At 44.8% G+C, this 19,814-nt stretch overlaps 1 protein-coding gene across 1 annotated transcript in view; it reads left to right on the top strand.

Annotated features, from left to right (window-relative positions):
- The first annotated feature begins 2,399 nt into the window (after positions 1-2,399).
- The window catches only part of LOC115549564 (receptor-type tyrosine-protein phosphatase F-like), a 133,728-nt gene continuing 116,313 nt past the window's right edge, over positions 2,400-19,814 (top strand). The window contains 2 exon segments of the mRNA XM_030364836.1: positions 2,400-2,655; positions 17,100-17,267. Coding sequence (XP_030220696.1) covers positions 17,168-17,267 — 100 coding nt within the window. The 5' untranslated portion in view covers positions 2,400-2,655; positions 17,100-17,167.

Genomic DNA, 19,814 nt, shown 5'->3' with positions numbered 1-19,814 from the left:
GGCAACCCTCTCCCCCAGAGGACGCTACCTTATGATCAAGGGGGAGGGGCCAACGATAAATTGTAAGACTTCCTGAGCTCCAAAATCTCACTCAAAGCAAAGGTTTTAATCCATCCATTGGATCAAATGCTGGATTGACTCAAGGGTTTGGCCTTTCCGATAAAGTAGAGATTTGTTTATCACGTGTTGTTTCTACAGTGCCGTCAATATTTGTCTTTCACCACAGAGCAACTATAATTTTGTCTCTTTAATTATTTACCCTTACACGAGTGTGACATTGAGGATAAAGTAACACTATATTTATCCCACAAATGTCCACGTCAGAGCTAAACTGCAGAGTAGAAGAACAGAGTACAGCATAATGACAGGAATAGACAAGGTATTCAAACTTGAAGTACTTTCAATATACTCACCTTTTGTTGTGTAAGCCTGTTGTTGCTTAAGTATATGTTGTACAAGTAATGTAACAACAGTGTCGCAGAAACTTTATCTTCACTATATGAGTTGTAGTTCAAGATGTGATGATTATTCTCAAGAAAGAGTTTGACCGAACTTCAACACTATTCTGTGCAAAATTAGTTTATTTGGGGAACCCTCAATTTACAGAGTTTCTTTTTGTAAGACGCACAGCGGAAGCAGTCATATTTTTAGGGCATCTAAATTAAAGCTTTTTATTTTTTAATCAGATGACCCACATTGCATTTGTTCAAAGCTCAAAAGGAAATGCACTGAAATGTTGCTCACTGAGAAGTGTATGCACAGCTTGTTCACAGCCCCTAGTAAAACTAGGCTGTCTCTCATTGTTAACAACAAATGGAAAGGTTGGGGTCCTTGCAGTCTGCAATTTCCTTCAACAGGGATTTGTTCTAGAAGACACTTTAGCACATTGTACTCTCAGTTGGCCCCCGGCACCACTGAAACTTTGTTCTTCATTGTTACATTTAGTTACTTTTTAAAGAGCCCCTTGTTGTTGTTTTGATTGACTTTCGATGAATCCGTCTATTTGTTTTAATTCATTTAACATTAATAACCGCAGTGGAGTACACATTAAAAGACATTTGTGCTTGAATAATAAGGTTATAATTCATGTGGATAATTGCATCATGTATCGTATAAATAAACCTCACACGTCGAAGTCACACACTGCAATGACAGCACGGCGATATCATTTTTCAAATTGTATTCAGAAAACCCTCAACCCCTCAAATCCAAACAGCTTTTTGGAGCGTGGTGCCATGGGGGAATTCTTGGCTGCACGAGCTGCGGTCCACACATTAGTACTGGTATAAATGAGTGAGGCTCTCCGCATGGTCCAGGGGTGTCCGTGATCCATAACGACACTGCGGTCTCGGATTGGGGAGACTCTGTGAATGAGGGAATGTTCCGGGGGGGAGGAGGGTGAGGAAGAATGGTAGTGCTGACATCCTCACTCGCAGCAATCCCACGTCCTTGTAGGACAGAGGACAGGAGATGGAAAAAAACTCTGCAGCACCAGAGGCTGACTTGGCTGTTCCTCTGAGCGCCGTCATAAATCCGAGTGAACATTTCTGAACATCTGTTGTGGATGATTAGCTCGGTGGCTAGCAGAGTTTGACCAGAGGGGAATGAGAACCAGTGTGTTTGCGAGCTGCGTGTACCGTCATGCTTTGCTACTCAAAGAATGATGATTTTTTTTCGGTTCCTTCTTTTTTTGCTGCATTTTTTCTTACATTTTTCTTCAAAGAGTGAGATTATAGTTGGAGTGTTTGCATTAGCCGTGGAACATGTTTTCCCCTTAACATTAACTTAATTGACACAGTTTGATTTGAGTTGAATCTTTTCAAGGTCACACAAATTTAACCCAAATGAGACAATCTGATTTATTTGCTATGTTTTATTGTTTGTTGTCCCATTTTAGTGGTTTGTTTAGTAAGGGGCTATGCATGTTGCATGTTTTCCATAATTATTAAATTATAAGTTTTTGATTAATTTCAATTTATATTATTATTATTACTCTGGTGGATTATGCAACACAATTTAATCAACTAAACCTTTCTTAATGTAAAGAGTAAATAATGCTATTTTGACATACATTCACTCACGGCAGCTATTAAACAGGTCAGCCAGTTTGTTATCCCTTTTCTTTTAATGAAAACATCAAATCACGTGCGCACCTTGGTCATCTTTTTGTTCCCCAAACAGGTGAGCACAACAACGCTCCCTCATTGGTCAATGTTCAGGGAGGTAGGCGAGAGAGGCTTCCTCCTTCTCCTCGGTGAAATCCGACACCTGTGACATCACCCGGCCCTGGCTCCTCCCCGGGCCAGCTCTAGGCAGTGTTCAGTCTGTGAGAAAACGCCGCCTCTGAAGCACCTCTCTAAAGCTGCCCACAGTACTCCGTAGCCACAGCTGGAAGTAGCGTTGGGAGATCCAAAGACTGATTCCTTCAGTTTAACGGATAGCAATCAATGGAATAATTAGAGAGGATCGTGAACCAACTTGCTTTTGTTTTTTTTGCTGCCACTTTTTTTGACAAGACATTTTTAGGGATAATCTTACTGGGATACTGTTGGATTTTCTTCTCTGCGATTTTGGAGGCTGTCTGTGGAATAAGTGCCTAAAGATAAAAGGAATAAAAAGGGATTTATTTGTAAAGGACCCAATTGTCATGCATGGGTAAGTGTGACATTTGTGCCTCTCGGCATACTGAAAGCATGTAAATGTCGAAACAAAAGTGGATTAGTGCTTAAAGAAAAATCGGCACAGGTGCATTTTTGGGCAAAATGTAAATCAGCATTCCCTGTCTACACAACAATTTAAAAGTTAACTTTTCTCTAATATAATACAAATGAAAAATAAGTTAATGTGATACACTTCAGTAGTCAGGTATTTTCTTACCATTCTTTTGTCCCTCCTTGTTTTGTCCTTGTTCACTCTTGCTTGCTAAGCCAAAACAATAGTTTAACCTCGTCTTGGCTTAGCGCTATTGGCTGGCTCTCTGGCAAATTGCCCTGTCTGGTTGGAGCTCCCCTACTTTTTTCAGAGCACTCTGAATAGAGAGGCCATAGAGTGTGGCCTAGCTACCGCTGCTAAGGTGAGACACCCAACCGTTAAACAGCATTAGGCCATACAACCTGTTTTTCCAGTTGCCTTTATCAACCCTGGCAATCTTGGGGCCAGAGTTTGAGCAAAAACACAACTTCCTTAGATAAACACGACAAAGGGGTTTAGCCATCTCTAATGCTTGGAAATCTGTACTTGAAATCAAATGTGAATTGATCAATACATTTTCAACATTTTAGTTAGTTTGTGTTAAGAATGTGTAACACAGATTAGGTCATGCATTGTTTAAAATGTGTTATGACTCCTATGCTCATGCAGCTTACAAGTAATACTTTTTAAAAAATATTTATATATATATTTCTTAATTTTACGAAAACAATTTCTCAAGAATTTGGTTACTCAATAGAAGCAGCTAGTGCCAGTGTGTGTGTGTGTGTGTGTGTGTGTGGGGGGGGGGGGTTGGGGAAGTCTCCTGTTCGCAGCTTGTTCTTTTCCATCAAAGCTGTCTCGAACCCTCAAAGAACGTAGTGCTAAGACAACATGTCTGTCTTGCTTTGTTTGGCCGGAAAATGAGAGCCCTCCCCATGGGTCCGTCTCACCAAACTGAGAAGTGTTTTCTGACTCGGTTGAACCAAATCTGAACTTTATTTTCCCCCCCTCTAGTTAATCATTCACAAATACAGCTCTGACCTGTTGCACTTGGCTTGCCGTGGTGAGTAACCCAAACATGGGATGAAACGGTGGAATTGGTGTAGGAGACTTTGAAACATAATGGCGGCTACCGCTCAACTGTCCACGTTTCTGTTCTGTCCCCTAGGCAGCCTTAACAAAAAAAGCACCCACCCCCCAACCCCCTGCTTTTACTATGGTCGCCCGTCCTTCACAGGGTTTGACCTTTTAGGTTGTCTCCTGCCACTTCCACCATGCTGGCTATTGACCCCGCATTCTGCTTTTACGACTCGGGTTCAGTCACATCGTCACCAGCAGAGTTCCACAGAAGCTGTGCACGGACTTGAGCTGGCCTCCATCTAGATTTACCCTTAAAGATATATTCCTGAGATTGTCATGATGTTGTTGATTTTAGACCTTGTTTTCCCCAATATAGCTTATACCCCTTGTCTTCCAGTGTTGGTGTGTTTATCCCTTCACATGCTAAGAACTTGAATAGCTAAAGGTTTCATGGAGCCTTTGCACAAACAAGAGCTTGTCTACATCTCGATGTGACTTTAAGGGTATTACTGTGAATTCTATGTTGCTCTAAGGTCTTTGGGGAGAACATTTTGAAAACCACAACATCTACCCATTGTCTTCCAGTGTTGGTGTGTTTCCCCCTTAGAATTCTTTGAAACGACTAGTGCAATGGGCAACAGTCAATCACTCAAACGTTTTTCCCACTGGATTGCTCTAAGGTAATTATAGGCAAGGAATATGGATTTTTTTCCATTGAACGTGATTTCTCATCAGTGGTGATGTGTAATTGCCTTTTAACAGATGATGGATTTGCTTCAACGCTTTTGTTCCTAGCAATGTTTGAGAAAATGTTACTTATAAAAGCCGTTTATGGTCTGGGAAGATGATCGAGTGAATTGTCTCTCTGTCCTAGGTGTATTTACAGATCAAGGCCATCACATGGGATTCTTAAAAAAGACATTGCATTGAACCAAATCTGATAAACCAATTGATCTGGTTGCATTATTGGACCAATGATGCATTGTTGAACTGTACCAAAAAAAATAATGTAGTGATCGAGGTTTGTTTCAAGGCCTCCTACTTCTCTTTTTTATATTCTCATCTTGACTACCTTGTAAAACACAGTACCCACACGGAGCTTTGGTTGCACTGTTGTGTTACCCATAGAGCCTGACTATGGCAGGGCTCTGAGTAGTAGATGATGCACCTAATTATCAATCCTGTCTATGGGACTGTACTTCAGAATGACAGCTCTGCAGCTCGGGGTGGATGTGACCGGGCAGCACAGTGTAATAATGTGTGATGTCAATCAGGGGCCACTGTTTCCGTTAAGCATTTGGCCGGCTGGCTGGCATCAACTGCCACCAAACTCTTTGTGTGTCACTGTCTCTCATTCGTCCTGACAGATGCTGAAGAGTGGGTTTGGAAAAGCTTTTTTTTTTATTCAATTTTTTCTAACAAAGTCAGCAGTGTTTTGACATAGCACTTTGTTAGCATTTCCAAGCATAGAGCTTACATTTGTGTAAGCTGCATATAGGTTTACGCACTGAGGTAAATCTACCATCTTACTGAATGTGTTTTTTTTAGTTAAAGGGTGTATTTATTGTAGGGGTGTATGTTTTTTGCCCCCAAAAATGTTATTGACAACATGTTTAGGTGTGTGTGCGTTTGTGTCATATGTAGCATTTTTAGCGCCAAACATCACAGCAGTTCATCTCAATGCAAATTTTAATCCTTTTTGTCAGGGAAGACATTTCTCTGCGTGCACAAAACTCATTTAAATTCCACATCATCCCATTACGCCTCCTCACTGATTGAAACAGCCACCGTTTCAGTATGTACCCGAGACCTAAGACTGGGCCAGCGTGTAGTCGAGACTAATGGGGAGTATTTCTCTGTAGGCCCAAAAAAAACATCCTGTATCCAATGTAAATGTAAATTATCTTCTGTAATATGCTGTTTTCCTAGCTTTTGAAGACAATCCATACGCAGAAAGAGATCACCGTCGTGGCCCCAGCTCCTAAACGTGATACAGCCCAGTCAAATTGCTTTGTGTCCATGGCTAACTGAGTTGTATTGTAAAGAGCTCTTCTGGTCATCCTTTGCTTTGATGCCAAGAGTTGCTTCTTGCGTTAACTTCTCCATTAGGGGCCAACTAGGATACTACAGCAAGGCATTGCAACTCTAATAGTGTACAAATTGATCTGTTTCTCAATTTTTGGAGTAGGCTTACAATTGAATCGGGGGTTTATCCCCTTACCTCCCCTGACCTCGTTCCCTTAGCTTCCCGATATCTTAAAATGGTTGGCTAGACGAGACACTCTACTTGATTACTTTTTTTTTTTTCGTTCCCCCATCCACACAAGTAATTTTCTCAAAACTTGGAAAGATCCACTATTGAGCCCTCAACAATAGGAAGCAGAGCTGGCCTTTAGGTTTTAATGATATTTTATGATGCAATATAAGTACAGAAAAGACTAGAAATTGGTGGTTCTTGCATCTTAGTCACGTAGAGACATAATGCTGTACACACGAGCATTGGGAGGAAAACCATTTAATGTGTTGGTACATTGCGATGCATGATTATTGTGCTTTGTTAATCGTCCTTTATCCATACCAAAAGGAAAAAAAATACTATTTGCTGCCTAAGAACTCACTCTCTCTGGCTTGTTCTTGGAAGATGGATGAAGATTCATTTGGTTTCATTAGAGCGCCTCTCTTATTTATAGCCCTGCTCTGTAGAGCCAGGTCGGCCCTTTTGTGCTCCTGCAAGGATGCAGGAGCCTGTGGTGTTCATGAAACCTTCCTTTGTCCTGGGGGTATTCTCTGTGGAGAACGGCTGCTTGTTTGGGGGCTGGGATGTGGGGTCAGAGGCAAGGCAACAATGCAAGAAGCAAAGCCAGTGAAATTGCAATTCCAGTGCATGGCTGCAGCCTCTTTTGTAGACCAGAACCTGCCGCTTGCCAGGGGTCTTGGGCTGTGATTTGGTTTGGGCTGTGTAATAACGCCACTCGAGGAGGAAGTCAATGTGGAGATCCCCTCTGATGGAAATGGAATGACGTCGATTCAAACGTTCTTTATGCACGTCACAGTGAGGAGGAAGCGAGGGAGGCTCCAGATTTGCACTCAAAATCGTGCCTGTACTCGACAATCACACAATTCAAATATTCTCATAGTAATCATAGTTTTTCAAATGTACCAAAAAATGTCTCTGGGCCCCACCGTCCCCCTCAAAACCAACATTATTGCCCCATTGCTGAAGAGTAGGGGGTGATAATTTGATGGCCATTTCCCTGCAAATCCTTTACTTGGTATCACTCCTTCACTTATAATGGTAGATGACTGCCTTCATGGCTGACTTGAATGAGTGAGCTGGTTGGCAGTTGGCACTAGATGTAGGGTTTGAGGCTGCTGTGACGAGGTAAGATGGTATGGAGGGGAGGTTAGCCCCTTTTTGCAAGCAGGCAATGTTTTTGAAATGTGCAATGGTCAAAGCATTAAACTCATCGTCTTTCCTGCTCTGTAACAGCGTAGGCTAGAGTGAGATTTTGTTTATGAGCTATAGGGGTCTGAAACGGTGTTGCTTGCATGAGGGATGCCATTCGGCCTGTTGCTTAATGCACATTCATTAGCTTCTTGACCTGCATATGTTATTCTAATGATTGGAGCTATTCTGCAATGGCTAGACACGAGACCTCATTTGAATATAATTTGAGTCCTTAGATCTTGCTTGAAAAGGAGACAGCGGTCGAGCTTTAGGCCTATGGACCAAATGCATGACGGCCTTGCTTCTTGTTCATTTTTATAGTTTATTTTATCCCAGTTGTAAGCATTTTTTTCTCTGCAGCAGTACGCTTCAGTTTGACAACCCAACAGTCAACCGCTCACAGTTTGCTGTCTCTTACATGAGCGGGTTTCTGTATTTCGTCCAGATTACAGCTTGCCCACCTCCGGCCACCCTTCACACCATCTACTGAAGCGAGCGACTCCAAAGAGCCTCCTGATCTGGAATCAAAGTTGACACCCTGGGCCCCAACGTGCCTGTTCCCCTCCCCGACAGTTTTAACAGGTCTCGGCAAAGATACAGCGTTTAACCACTGCGTGAAATCACTTCAACCTGATGACTGCAACTGCATTGGCTCTGATAGCTTTTCATTTGTTGACCTGACAGAGGCACTTTAGGTGTCGGAGGGGGGCTGGGGGGATCTGGCGGTGTGAGTGACAAGACCTGTCGCCGCCCGTCATTCTGTGTGTGCACGATGGCCCGCCGGCGACTCGAATTGTTCTCATTCGCTATGATGACACGTCGTGGAGAATTTGCCGATATCTCTGCGTTTCCAGCATGTCTCCGATGCTCGATTCAAAGCATAGTGAACATACCTGTAGTAGACTGGTATGAATAGCCCACCTTTTGGGACTGTAGTCAGGTGTGTAAATTGCACTATTGCATCATATGTCAACAATGTCGTGCTCTTTTCCTCTTTTTGTGTCGGCATTGCGTTGAGCTCTTTTCTATTCGTTCCACAGGGGTTGTGTTGCGTGCAATGGTTGTTTTCAGAGAACACCTGATTGAAAAGCAATTATTTTCCTTGGTGTGTATTTGCACAGAAAACGCAAGGAGCTTTTCCCCTCCTTCTATTTCTCTGTGAACTGGAACTATGCGATTAGCCGAGCAGAGACCACGACCCTCAGTCAACTCAGAATTTCTCTAGTGGGATGTGTCTGAAAGGGAGAATGAAAGAGAGGGGGAGTGAGGTAGAGGGAGAGAGAGAGACAGAGAGGCGAGTTAAGTGTGAGCATGTCTTGTTAGCCTGGCTACACAACAGTGGCTTCACACTGGAGGTAATTGATAGTCTGGAGGCTGTCTCAGCTGCAGGTAAATCCTATCCGCAGCTGCATGGGAGAGGGAGGGAGTTAGCTCGGTGTGGAGGGGGGTATAAATAAGTCTAGCATGGATTCTGAATTCAGAATAACTATTATGTGGGGATGGTTGAGGGGGCCGGGGAAGTACACGGAGAGCACATAGCAAAGCTGACAGACAGATGGTGATAGTGAAATGTTTAGTCGGCGTGGGTGTTTCTCTTTCTTTCATCGAGTTTCAAGTATTCCGGATAGGCTTATAAATGTGGCCCACGTCTTGGACATTTATTCAGAAAGGATGCGTATGCGACGAGTGTCTCAGTTTTTATGTCCCGAAAAAAATAAAAAAAGCTGACAGTGCTAACTGCCCCAGCTGTCGTCTAAATCAAATATCATGCTATTGGATTACCTCTGTATCTGAAACCTGACTGTACAGGGATTTCGAGCATCAACTCCTTCGCCGCAAATATGAAAACAGGAAATGTGAAACAATCATTAGTTGTATGAATTTGAAGACGGAGTAGGCACTGACATTGTTTGTTCATCCGAGTCTGGTTTTAAATGATTGTCTAATAAATACACAACGTTGCATTCATTTACTGCATTGACACCTCTGAGAGCAGGACAAACAATCCCAGGGACTAGCAGGCCTCCCCATCAAACCAACGCTGTGATATCGAAATATCTTCCAGCCTTCTTGCAGGGATATTTCTGTAGCCTCGTCTTCTGTTTTTCGAACACAGGGAAATCTAGTTTCCTACATTTCACAGTGAGATGTAGAGCGATGTGGATACGTGACTTGACAACAAGAGCTCGGCTCGGGCAAGAAACATATCTCCCAGCGGGAGATACATAGGTGGTAATGAGGGCATTGTGGAAGTGCCGGTCGTCATGTTGTGGCTCTGGCCTGTCAGTATAATGGACCTTGACATTCAGGCGCAATCGATCGCATTGCTCTCGGCCCCCCGATGCCTGTTGTTCCTCACCCCCGCTCTCAGTCAGTCTGCCACACAGAGATGGACGGAGGCCAACCCTTGGATCCCAGGCGACCGTCGGCGGGTTCAGATATTCTCTCATTACGGCGGAGGTAGGCCCGAGGTGAGGGGATCGGGAAGGACGGCGTTGCTAGTCAGTGGGAAGGACACAGTTTTTTCGGAAATGTATTACTAAAGAGGCAGCAATGTCATGATTTTCTGCATCCCGTAAAGGTTTTCTGGTCCAAATATCCAATTTGCTCGATAAATGGTGTACGTGAGAATGCTGGGTTTTTCAAGAAATTACCACACTGGCAATTGTTCAAAGAAAGTTACATTTTCCATTTAGCTGAATTCCGCTGCTGGACTTTATTATTATATTTTTATGTATTGTTATCCATTTGCTTCTACGTGTTAATGTTATGCAAGGTTCCTTGCAATTCTGTCGTCGTTTGCGCTCTTGTTGTGAAATGGGAGAAAATAATTTAGCCGAGAGTCCCTGGCTCTCTTGCCCTTTGTTGGCTGGTCTCTGCCTATTCTACACCCGGCTCTTTTACATTTTAAGTCCTAAGGCCTCTAGAGAGTGATGGGGATATATGGTTCCATCTGCTCCAACAGACTGGCTCATAGCTCAGACTGAAAGAGAGAGCGGGCGAGGGAGATGGAGAAAGAGCACGAGAGAGGGAGAGACCAGGGAGGCATGGTTAAGTGAGTAAGAAGCAGAGAGGATCGAGAGAGCCGACGCCAACTGACAGAAAGACAGAAAAGGCTTATTAGAATCCTCTTTTTTAGTCGTTATACTGGGGCCTCGAGGATATCTTTTTGGAATTGGAGGCTGGGGAGAAGTAGGATTAAGAAGCGTTGGATGGTGGTCCTGCCCCTTCCTGTTTGGAATGTCAGCTATCTCACACTAAGTCGGTTAAGTCGGCTTTATGTGTAACTAGAGACTTGGAGTTTGTTTTTCTACCACTTTTCAGTTTTTTTCTGCCACCAGCTAATTACCAGACCAAATATGTCTCAGGTGAAAAGCCTGTGTCTGGTTTCAGGCATTTTCTGTTGCATTACATTGTTTCTGTACACAAACTAATAATGGGCTGTTATAATCTCTTTCATAGCCACAGGCATCAGCCTCCTTCCATCAATATTTGTTTTTCCTAACATTTACCTATACCATTCGCTTAAAATAATTTAATTCAGATTCTCTATTCTCTATATTATTATCAAGAAAAAAACGAGCATCTTTTGGGGACTACAATGGTTTCAAATTAGCTGATAAGAGTAGCATTGGCTTGGGAAACGTTCCTCTGGTATTCCAAAAAAGAATCCTCGAATGACCTTTTTCCTAAGCTGACGGCTGTCTGCATTGTTGCTGATACTATCCAGTAACACGGCATCGAGGTTTTTGGCACGGTTCACATGTAGACCCCCGGGGGGGCTCCTGCTGGCCGGGGGCTTCAGTTCCAGCCCGTTACAGTCACTAATCTGGCCTGACATCAAGCTGATTTACAATACCCCTCTACCCTAAGCGTCGGTGCACTAGAGGTAATTGATTTAGAACAGTGGAGACACCTGCTGTATGGGATGAAACCCCTTCTTCTCCTTTCCCTCCTTGCCCTGAGAAGTTAGCACCACAGCACATTGCCTGAACACAATAACCGGCAAATGGAACCGTTTCATTCCAGTTGAAGGGTAAGGGTGCTAAGTAAACCTACTTCTGGTCAGGGTGTCATCTTTGCCGGAGCTGTGTTCTCTAATAACCCGAGGCTTTTTTCCTCTTCGTGGCTTTGTCGAACCCTGTCTGTATTATTTCCTGGTTTGAGTAGAGCCTGCACTGCCGTCTCAGTTGGGGAAAGCCATTGATGCGGGCTACTCTTTGTTTGCCGGCAGTCCTACTCAAATGCCTTCACTCTGTTTGCCTTTTACTCCCCGAGACAAGACGAGACTGGCTGACTGGGGTGGGGGTTGTATGCTGGGTGGCGGGGCAGGACTCCTCCACTACATGGAGGGCTTCCAGGCTTTCTTTAGAGCAGAGTCATTTTACGGCACCATCTGGCCATATATAAACCTGCAAGTTGTTTCATACGTCTGTGTTCATTTCCTCATTGTTCACGCTTTAGATAAATATATAGCCGTGAGGCACAATGTTTGAATTGCATGTGATGACTTACTAACCTAAGATGGAAGAACATTTGAGCAGGATAAATGCTATATAAAGCACATGTCCCTATGATAAATCATCTAGTAAATTGCTGGTATGGAGATTTTACGGAAGTTACATGTCTGATTATGGGGCCATCCTGAACGATGTAAATCTCATTATTTCCCGACCAAGCTGACCTGCTTGTTGCCCCTTTGTGGTGAGATTACCCACCGTGCCAATTGCTAAAGTGTGTTGGGCTGGAACCTCGCAGTTTATTTTCAATTATCAAAAGGCGCTGACCAAAATGCCTCTGGACTCAGTTGGTTGAACCTACAACTGATCAGAGCAACGAAATGTGTGCATATCAGTGGCAGCCATCTTGGTTGTTTAGGAAAATGCCCCAACACTGCTCCCATTTGGGGCCACTCTGTCTAATATTGGGCGGGTTTGATACGATGACTTAACAGTTGTGGTTCGACCCAGGCAAATTCTGCCGGGAATCCGCCTGAATGGGAGGTGGGCCAGACACACGGTGAATAAAACATGAGGCCGCATATTCGTCTGGTTTACAGGCTAGAGATGACCATATTGAAGAGAACTGTTGAATATTCTCCATGATTTCACTTGATTTGCTGTGTGTTTAGGATTGGCCTCTCTATGATGAATGTCTGGTTTACATTGAGCCTGATTATGATTTATTGCCGGTTCTTGAGCCGTTGTGTTTTGTGATTCAAGCCATTTATTCAGCGCTCCACAACTTGACAATGCCAATAATCACGCCACAATAAATTCTAATGGAGGTGGCACTCTTCTGTGTCGTCTCTGCTATGTAATGCACATCGCTTTTCCCTCCCAGATTGATTTGTTGCTGAAAAGCCCAGTTAGCTCCCCCAGAGGTGATTTGTAAATCCGTTCTTCAGCTGCAATGCAATGGTTCTCAGAGTTAAGTAAAACATTTATTCAGCGGTGCTGTATGTCAATCGACACTCTATTCTATGGAGCCTATATCCAATGTGGTAGGATTCGGTGGAGATTCCCAACCGGTGCAGTTCCCCAACCTGGAACTGTCAGGACACGATCAGGCAGCTAGTTTGGTAACTCCACTCTCCACGTCTCTCTCGGATGAAAGTGATTTTCTGGCAATGCGTCACTGGGATCCATTCTCCTTTCCCATACCAGTTGCCAGTGTTTACTATTCTCTCAATACCAGTGTTATTCACAACTGCCCAAGTACCTTCTACAACTGAACTTCAGTGTTTCCTTTAATGTGAGTCATGCAAGTTGCTGCAACAATTCTGTGCAAGGAAGTAATCACATTAACGCTTATAGCTAAGAACAATCAGTGATCTTTTCTATCTGTTGCTCAACCCTAAAAGAAGTGCTTATTTTATAGCTCTCACTCTGCTTCTAAATCTTGCAGCTAGCAGTAAAGCGTTAACAATTAACTCTGTGCAATCAGCTTGTAAACAAAACCACTGTAAAATCCAATAGGTCACAGGACATTACACTTTGTGTGCTGCATTTCAATGGCAGTCCTCGTCACAGCCCTGTAAAAGAAGACATGCACCATCAAGCCTGTGGAAACAGCAAAGGCTTTCAATTTGGGAGGGGAGTCATTTGTTTACCTTACAATTTCACTTCACTATGCAGACGGTGGGCTTCTTGCCATCATTATCCTAGTTTTTTCTTTTTATTCTTCTGGTGCACACTCTGCATCCCCAGTGGGATGAAATAGGAAAACAGTGTGTCATGTAGACCCAGTCGGGGCCACGGAAGTCTAATCAAAAGGCCCCTTACCACAGCTGTCCAAACGCAGCCCGCCATTGTGTTTACGGAACCGCTGCAGTATGCGGCGACCCCTTTGTGCCCGGCTTTATCACCTCCAGAGGCTGCATTGATTGGCTCCTTGGGCCGCCATTCATACAGGGCGAACAGAGGTGCCATCTCCAAGGGCACGCTGAACAAACTATTACAATCAGAAGTAGAGAGGGCCTGTGCAGGAGGAAATTGAAACAGGGGAGAGAGTATAGATGGGATCTACGCATTTAGTGGTGGTTTCTCAGCTCCTGCAGCTGTGTGCTACATTGTCCGTTTGTTTGGTGCCATTTGTTTGAATGGGCGGCCACACCCTACCCACACAAACCACACGGACAACCCGAGATGGTGTCGGGGTAGGACGGTTGGGGAGGGGGGGTCGGGAGGCTATAACAACTGACAAGCATGCAGCTGATGTGGGTGGCCAAGCAAACAGTATAGTTGATCTTTGTTATCCTTCCAGGCTGCACTCACTTTAAGCCCATCTGCCTGCTGCAATTTACCATTGAAACATCCACATCCCTTTTGTTCCCCAACCCCCATCAATTATTCCTCAAAGGCTTCAGTCTTCCTCCCATGTTTATTTAAAGGTACATTGTATGGGTTCCCTGTATATCCGGCATTTCGTCTCTCCTGAAGACATGAATTTAAACTGATTGTTGGAGAAGCAGTTTGAGGAGTCCAGTAATATGTTACCTGCACTATTACCCACATGCTTATTAAACAGCCCTTCATGTGTACTTGGATTCAACAGTTTCATTATGTAATGTCACTGGTAGAGGGAATGGATATTGGATTTATTTTAGTTGAGTTGGCGGGTAGACGGTAAGTGGGGTTGTTGGGTTAGTAGAAGGGTAGCGGAAATTACCATAGTATTGAAACAACGTTTTAACCTATTGATTTTGTCGCACAAAAAGTTTACAACCGGGTGCTACACACAAATGCAAAGAGAAACACACCGGCATTAGCCAGTGTGTGTCTCATAACCGTATCGTTACGAAGGCACAAAGATGTGCACGTATTCTGGCGAGGGCAGCCGTTCGCCCAGGCACGTTCTCAATGTTTTTCCTCTCCTTCTCCCACATAGTAGTAAACAATGCCTTCCTGTGCTGCCTGCCAATGGCTAATTCTTTTCCCAACCAGATCACACCGCACCACAACATTGCCACGTTCTTGACATCGAGAGGCATGCACACTGGTAAAAAAAAAAAATGGTGCACTGTGTCACGCGCTGTTGTGCATGCAGCTAGGAGGCACGCAGAGGCACTCAGGATAAATAAGTGTGGCTAAATAAATAAAGAAGAAACACTGCTCCAGGAATTTCGTCTCATTGAAGATGAAAAGCATCTGCCTCTCCCTGGCATCTGTTGCGAAAGATACCCCTCCACCGCCACGGGTTTGGCGCGCGGCGAGTGGCCAAGTCTATCAGCCTCGCTCACACACTCACCTACCATCCGACTGGAAGACACCCCAGCGCGAGCACCCGGGTGTAGCGAGCAGCGAGACGTCAGCGCCCAGCCAAGAAAACTTGTGTTTCACCCTTATTTGATTTAAGTTAACTTGTGTGCTTGAATGAAATAACGTGGCAACCACCGGTTCGAGATTCACTTTGTTGTGTTGGAAGGGGCGGGGGGGTTGAAAATAAGTGTGCGATATTAGGCTTTTCTTTTGTGTCCAGAGCTTAGCACGCCAACAACAAGCCGCTAGGTCATCGCCACAGACGAAACGGTGTACAGTTCAAATCAACATTTTTTTAGAAAGGGGAGGGCTGGGTTGTACACTGCAGACGTCCACATGAAAGGGTGGAGCGTAATAGGGCTCGGTGCGAGCCCTTGTTGGAACAGATGATGGATGCAGGCAGACAAGGAGGACGACGGGAATATTCCTCCGAGGCAAAGGTGTCTGGCGCGGGGCCGATGTGGTCGGTGGCTCGACGAGGCCGCCCGACGCGTTCTAGTCACCGGGTGACAAAGAGTGATGTGGAGTGGGAGCGGCCGGCGGAGCCTGTCTGCAGGTGTTTCGCCGATGAAGCGCCTGTGACTCACTGCATTCCTTCACGTCACTGCGCCCTGCTTAACCCTTCTTGCCCCCTCCTCATCCCGCCTTCGCCAGGCAGCCTGTCACTAGAGATTAAAGCCGTTCTCCGATGCACACACACACACAGACACACACAAAATCCCAAAAGCCGACTTCTTCTTGTTTACTTTCCTTTGTTGCGTCTTGTTGGAGGACAGGTTGTCATAAGGGGGTGAATTGTTTGCGTGTTTGAGCGAGAATGCGCGTCCTAATGTTTCCACAAGCATCAAATAGGCAACGTGACTAATATACTACCACCTCGCGCAGACGTTGCCTTTTCCCCCTCCTTTTATACCAGATACAGGGGGCATTGTTCCCCGGCCCCTCCAACTTACTCAGCCAGACTGAATTGACGATACTTGACTGGCCACCCAGCACGCCCAGAGTTATTTCACATTCAGGACACCCCTCCTATTTCTCCTCTCACAAATATCTGCAATCACCATTGTTTTCTCTGTGATGTAAAGAAGGCACTGAGACCAAACAGAAGAGCGACTGAGAATCTTTTCAATTCAATTCCTATCGACCTTTAACAAGAAAAGAAAGATGGCTCATAGAAAATCGTCAGGGAGCCCTTGAAGGCAAAGTAGGAATGCTCGAAGGCTGCTTCTCAAACTTTTTGCCTCCTTGTTTATTTCTTCATGGGGGCACGTTGATATCTCTCAGTACCAGATGCCCTCTGTTTTACAACACTGTGATCCTCATCAGAGATGCCCTGGGGCAAGCGTGGCAAGATAAGACATTTATTCAGGGTGCAATTTGTGTGGACACAGTAACAATAATCAGGAGAGCGGTGACTGCTAAATTACAGGACATGAGCTGAGGGCCACTCGAAGGTCAAATATCTTATCAGATTGCTACCAAGAAACGTCCATGGATGCTGTTAATCCACAAGAATCAATACCCACTAGCCCTTCCTTTTAGGACAACCGCTTGTGTCCTGCTGCCAATTTAGGCAGCAGTTGAGCAATTCTCCTTGCCATGAGAGCTTAGGGTAATTATGGTTAATTTGCGGAACACCTGCTCCGTCGCCCAAGCATAAAACCCCCTGGGGATGACGAGTGTGTGTGTGCGTGCGTGCGTGTGTGTGTGTGTGTCAAGTGTTTATGCATGGGTCGCATGTTGTCATCCTGTGACATCATGGCACTCTGTATGATTTGGGCTCATCTGGGAAACAGCGTTTCAATTTCTTAATGGGAGATATCTAGTGGATTTGGGACTCCTGGGGGCCCAAACCTCAGGGGGGTCTTTTCTTTGTCTTTTGTCTCTTTTTTTTTTTAGCAGTCCTTCATTAGGGAGACCTGTTTGGTATCGGAGATGCACTGGCTTCCCCCCTTTTGCCTTCGTTGTTTTTCCCATTTGTGTTGGCGACTCATTTTCTTCTCCTTTCGTATAGATTTCTTTAAATATGTGTTTGCCTTAGAGCAGTGCTATTGTCGTTGCTCATTCAAACTTATGCAAATCCTGACTGTGTGTGTCCCTGTGTTTCTCTGCTCTCCTAGGTGTTAGTCTTTGATCTTGTCAGTGTCTAGCGGAGGGACTCGAGGAGGGAGCAGTGCCACCTTGGAACATGGTGCCTAACATTCACCTGTCAGTGCCCCTCCTGCCCAGATGGGCGGCGCCGTTCCTGCTTCTGCTCAGCTGCACGGCGATGTCCTCTCTGGCAGACAGTAAGTAGCAACGGTTTTATTCTGAGCTCAGTGTTATTTTTGGTTCAGTATCATGTAGCATTTTGGCCAAGCCAATCGTTAAACGTACTCGCACTCGTTTCTGTGACACTGATATCCTTTCTAGAGATGCACCGATTGCAAAATTCTTGGCCGATACCGATTTCCGGTTTTTAAGGAGGTCTGACCTGCCAAAACCGGTTTTTCCGATACCGATTTTCTAAGAAATAATTATAATCATATAATATGTTGATAGGTTTTCAATGTAGTGAGTCCCCGGGACCCACAGGTGGCGAGTTGGGTGGGTCCCTGAGAAATTCAATGGGTCCCGACTCCCCAGTTTAAAAAATGTGTTTCTTTTTTATTATTATTCTATTTCTTAAATGAAATTAATAGTGTTAAACTCAATACATGAAATTGTCATCTGAAAAGCGCAGCCATTTGTATGTGGTGAGCCACTGCTTCAGAAAAGTTCGCTTTTTTTGGGAGGAACATGTAGAAGGTTGAGGCAATTCTTCTGCAGTGGGCTCATCAGGCTCAGTAGAGGGGGAGGCAGAAGTAGGTACAGGCAATGTTGAGGTACTCTCTCTAGGCTGATCAGAGTCAGGGAGGAGTGCAGAGGTAGTGGGGACAGAAAATGCAGCTGCAATAGTTTGCTGACCTGCAATAGGTTTCATCTTTTTCTTTGGTGGTATTTTTGCGTTCTCTCTTCTCTGCCTGTTTCTCGAGAAAAACGGGATCTCGTTGGAAGCGCGATGTATGCGCAGGCGCCGTTTGGGCATAACAATATGTAGGCTGCCGTTCAATGTAGTTTTCATCACCACCACCGGATTATGTTTCATTTATTTCATTACAGCACGTCCCCTAAACGTTACAACATAATCGACACGAATGAGCACAGCATCGAGCAGTGGAAACGTGGGTTTATTTACTATGAAGTTTGTATTTTTAATTGTTGAAATGAAATCAGCGGTGACGAGCTAGTTGTTTTGGTAGCGGCTAAATTAGCATGTCGCGATACTTTGAACAGGGGATCACGTCTGCGCCGAGTAGATGCGCAGAGGGTTGAAACAGTGCTTGTCTGGTCTGCTCACAAGAAGGTTTCTTTGGCCAGTTACTGTGATTAAACACGAGTTGTTTAATGTTCACAATGTATCGTTTTTCATGGGGAAAATTAGATGCGTCCCCGGGACGCATGGATAGTGAGTTTAGTGCGTCCTTTCAGATTTGAATGCGTCAGGGACGCAGGACGCGTACCTAGCAACATGATCCCCCACGGCTTATTTTTGACTTGCAAGCATTACAAACAGCGTGTTTTGGGTCGTCCTGGCACACAGTGAAATAAGTCCAAATCAGCGACATGTTTTTCTTCCCGCGCTCTGGGCGCCTTGAGCTGCTACGCACCGCGCATGCGGGTGAGTTTGATCGGCCGAAAACCGGAAATTACGACAGTGACCGGCAGGTCACCGATTGTGGCCGATTGGATACAAAACCGGCTTTTTTAATCGGCGGCCGGTTGATCGGTGCATCTCTAATCCTTTCTATATTATTTGGCTATGTAACTTAAAAATACGTTCAAATTAACATTATGGCTCAGTCCTTACATCAGGAACTCAGGTTAGATCTGACATGCTGCCTCACAATAACGGTACACGTTTACAGAGGATTTTAACACATAAAGTGCATTAAAGTGATTGTACAAGAAAGCATGGGCTGCTTTCTTGTACATTTCATTTATATAATGCTCCATGACTCCAATTGAAGGAAAGAGGAAAAGCTACACGAGGTGACTAAGCTAAGGCATTAGGAGTGCATTCCTACCCGGAGTTCGGAAACCCGTAGCGCCCGGGTGAAAGGAAGAGGTCGGAGAATGCAATGAGGATGCTCCTCCGGCCTCTATGCCTGGCTGTCGATCCGAATAAAGGCTGTGAGTGGAAGAAGCAGCACAGGAAGATGTGTCACTGTTGCTGGGCCCCAGGGGGCCGGAGAGGCCCCAGGAGGCGGCCGCGAGCCACTGCTGTAGACAGGGTCAGGAACATAATTAATTCACTGCATGACCTCAGCTGCAATGCTGTCACAGGGTTGCTGTAATTCAATTAGAGCACCCCCCCCATCCCCCCCTTATATACACACACACTCACACAATATATACAGTGTATTTCTGTACTCCCCTTGCCTTTCACTTCACTGTTCTTTCAGTTCAAGGCTCTGAGACCTCTTCATACCCAGTATCAATGCAAGTCCGACCCCAGAAGTACGTTTTCACACCTCCTCTGCCAATGCCTCTCTTTACTCAAGATAATAATTAATGCAACAATTATTCTCACCTCTGCCTCGCACTGTGTTAAGCTGTTGTATAAAAGTGTGGTGATTACGGAATGTGCCTTTTTCCAGCCAGCTCGTACAGGGGCACATTGTTGATAGGCCAAGTACCATTATCCACTTTCCTCTGTGTTAATGGCCCTACTTGAGAACCTATGTTCCACTGTTATGTTCACCGCCGTTTACAGATAAGTTCGGCTTCGGTATAAGAACAAATATCTTTCTCTG

The sequence above is a fragment of the Gadus morhua genome, chromosome 8 (genome assembly GCF_902167405.1).
Source record: "Gadus morhua chromosome 8, gadMor3.0, whole genome shotgun sequence".
In the NCBI taxonomy this organism is placed as follows: domain Eukaryota; kingdom Metazoa; phylum Chordata; class Actinopteri; order Gadiformes; family Gadidae; genus Gadus; species Gadus morhua.
The sequence above is the reverse complement of the archived record's forward strand: the minus strand, read 5'-3'. Positions and strand labels throughout refer to the sequence as shown.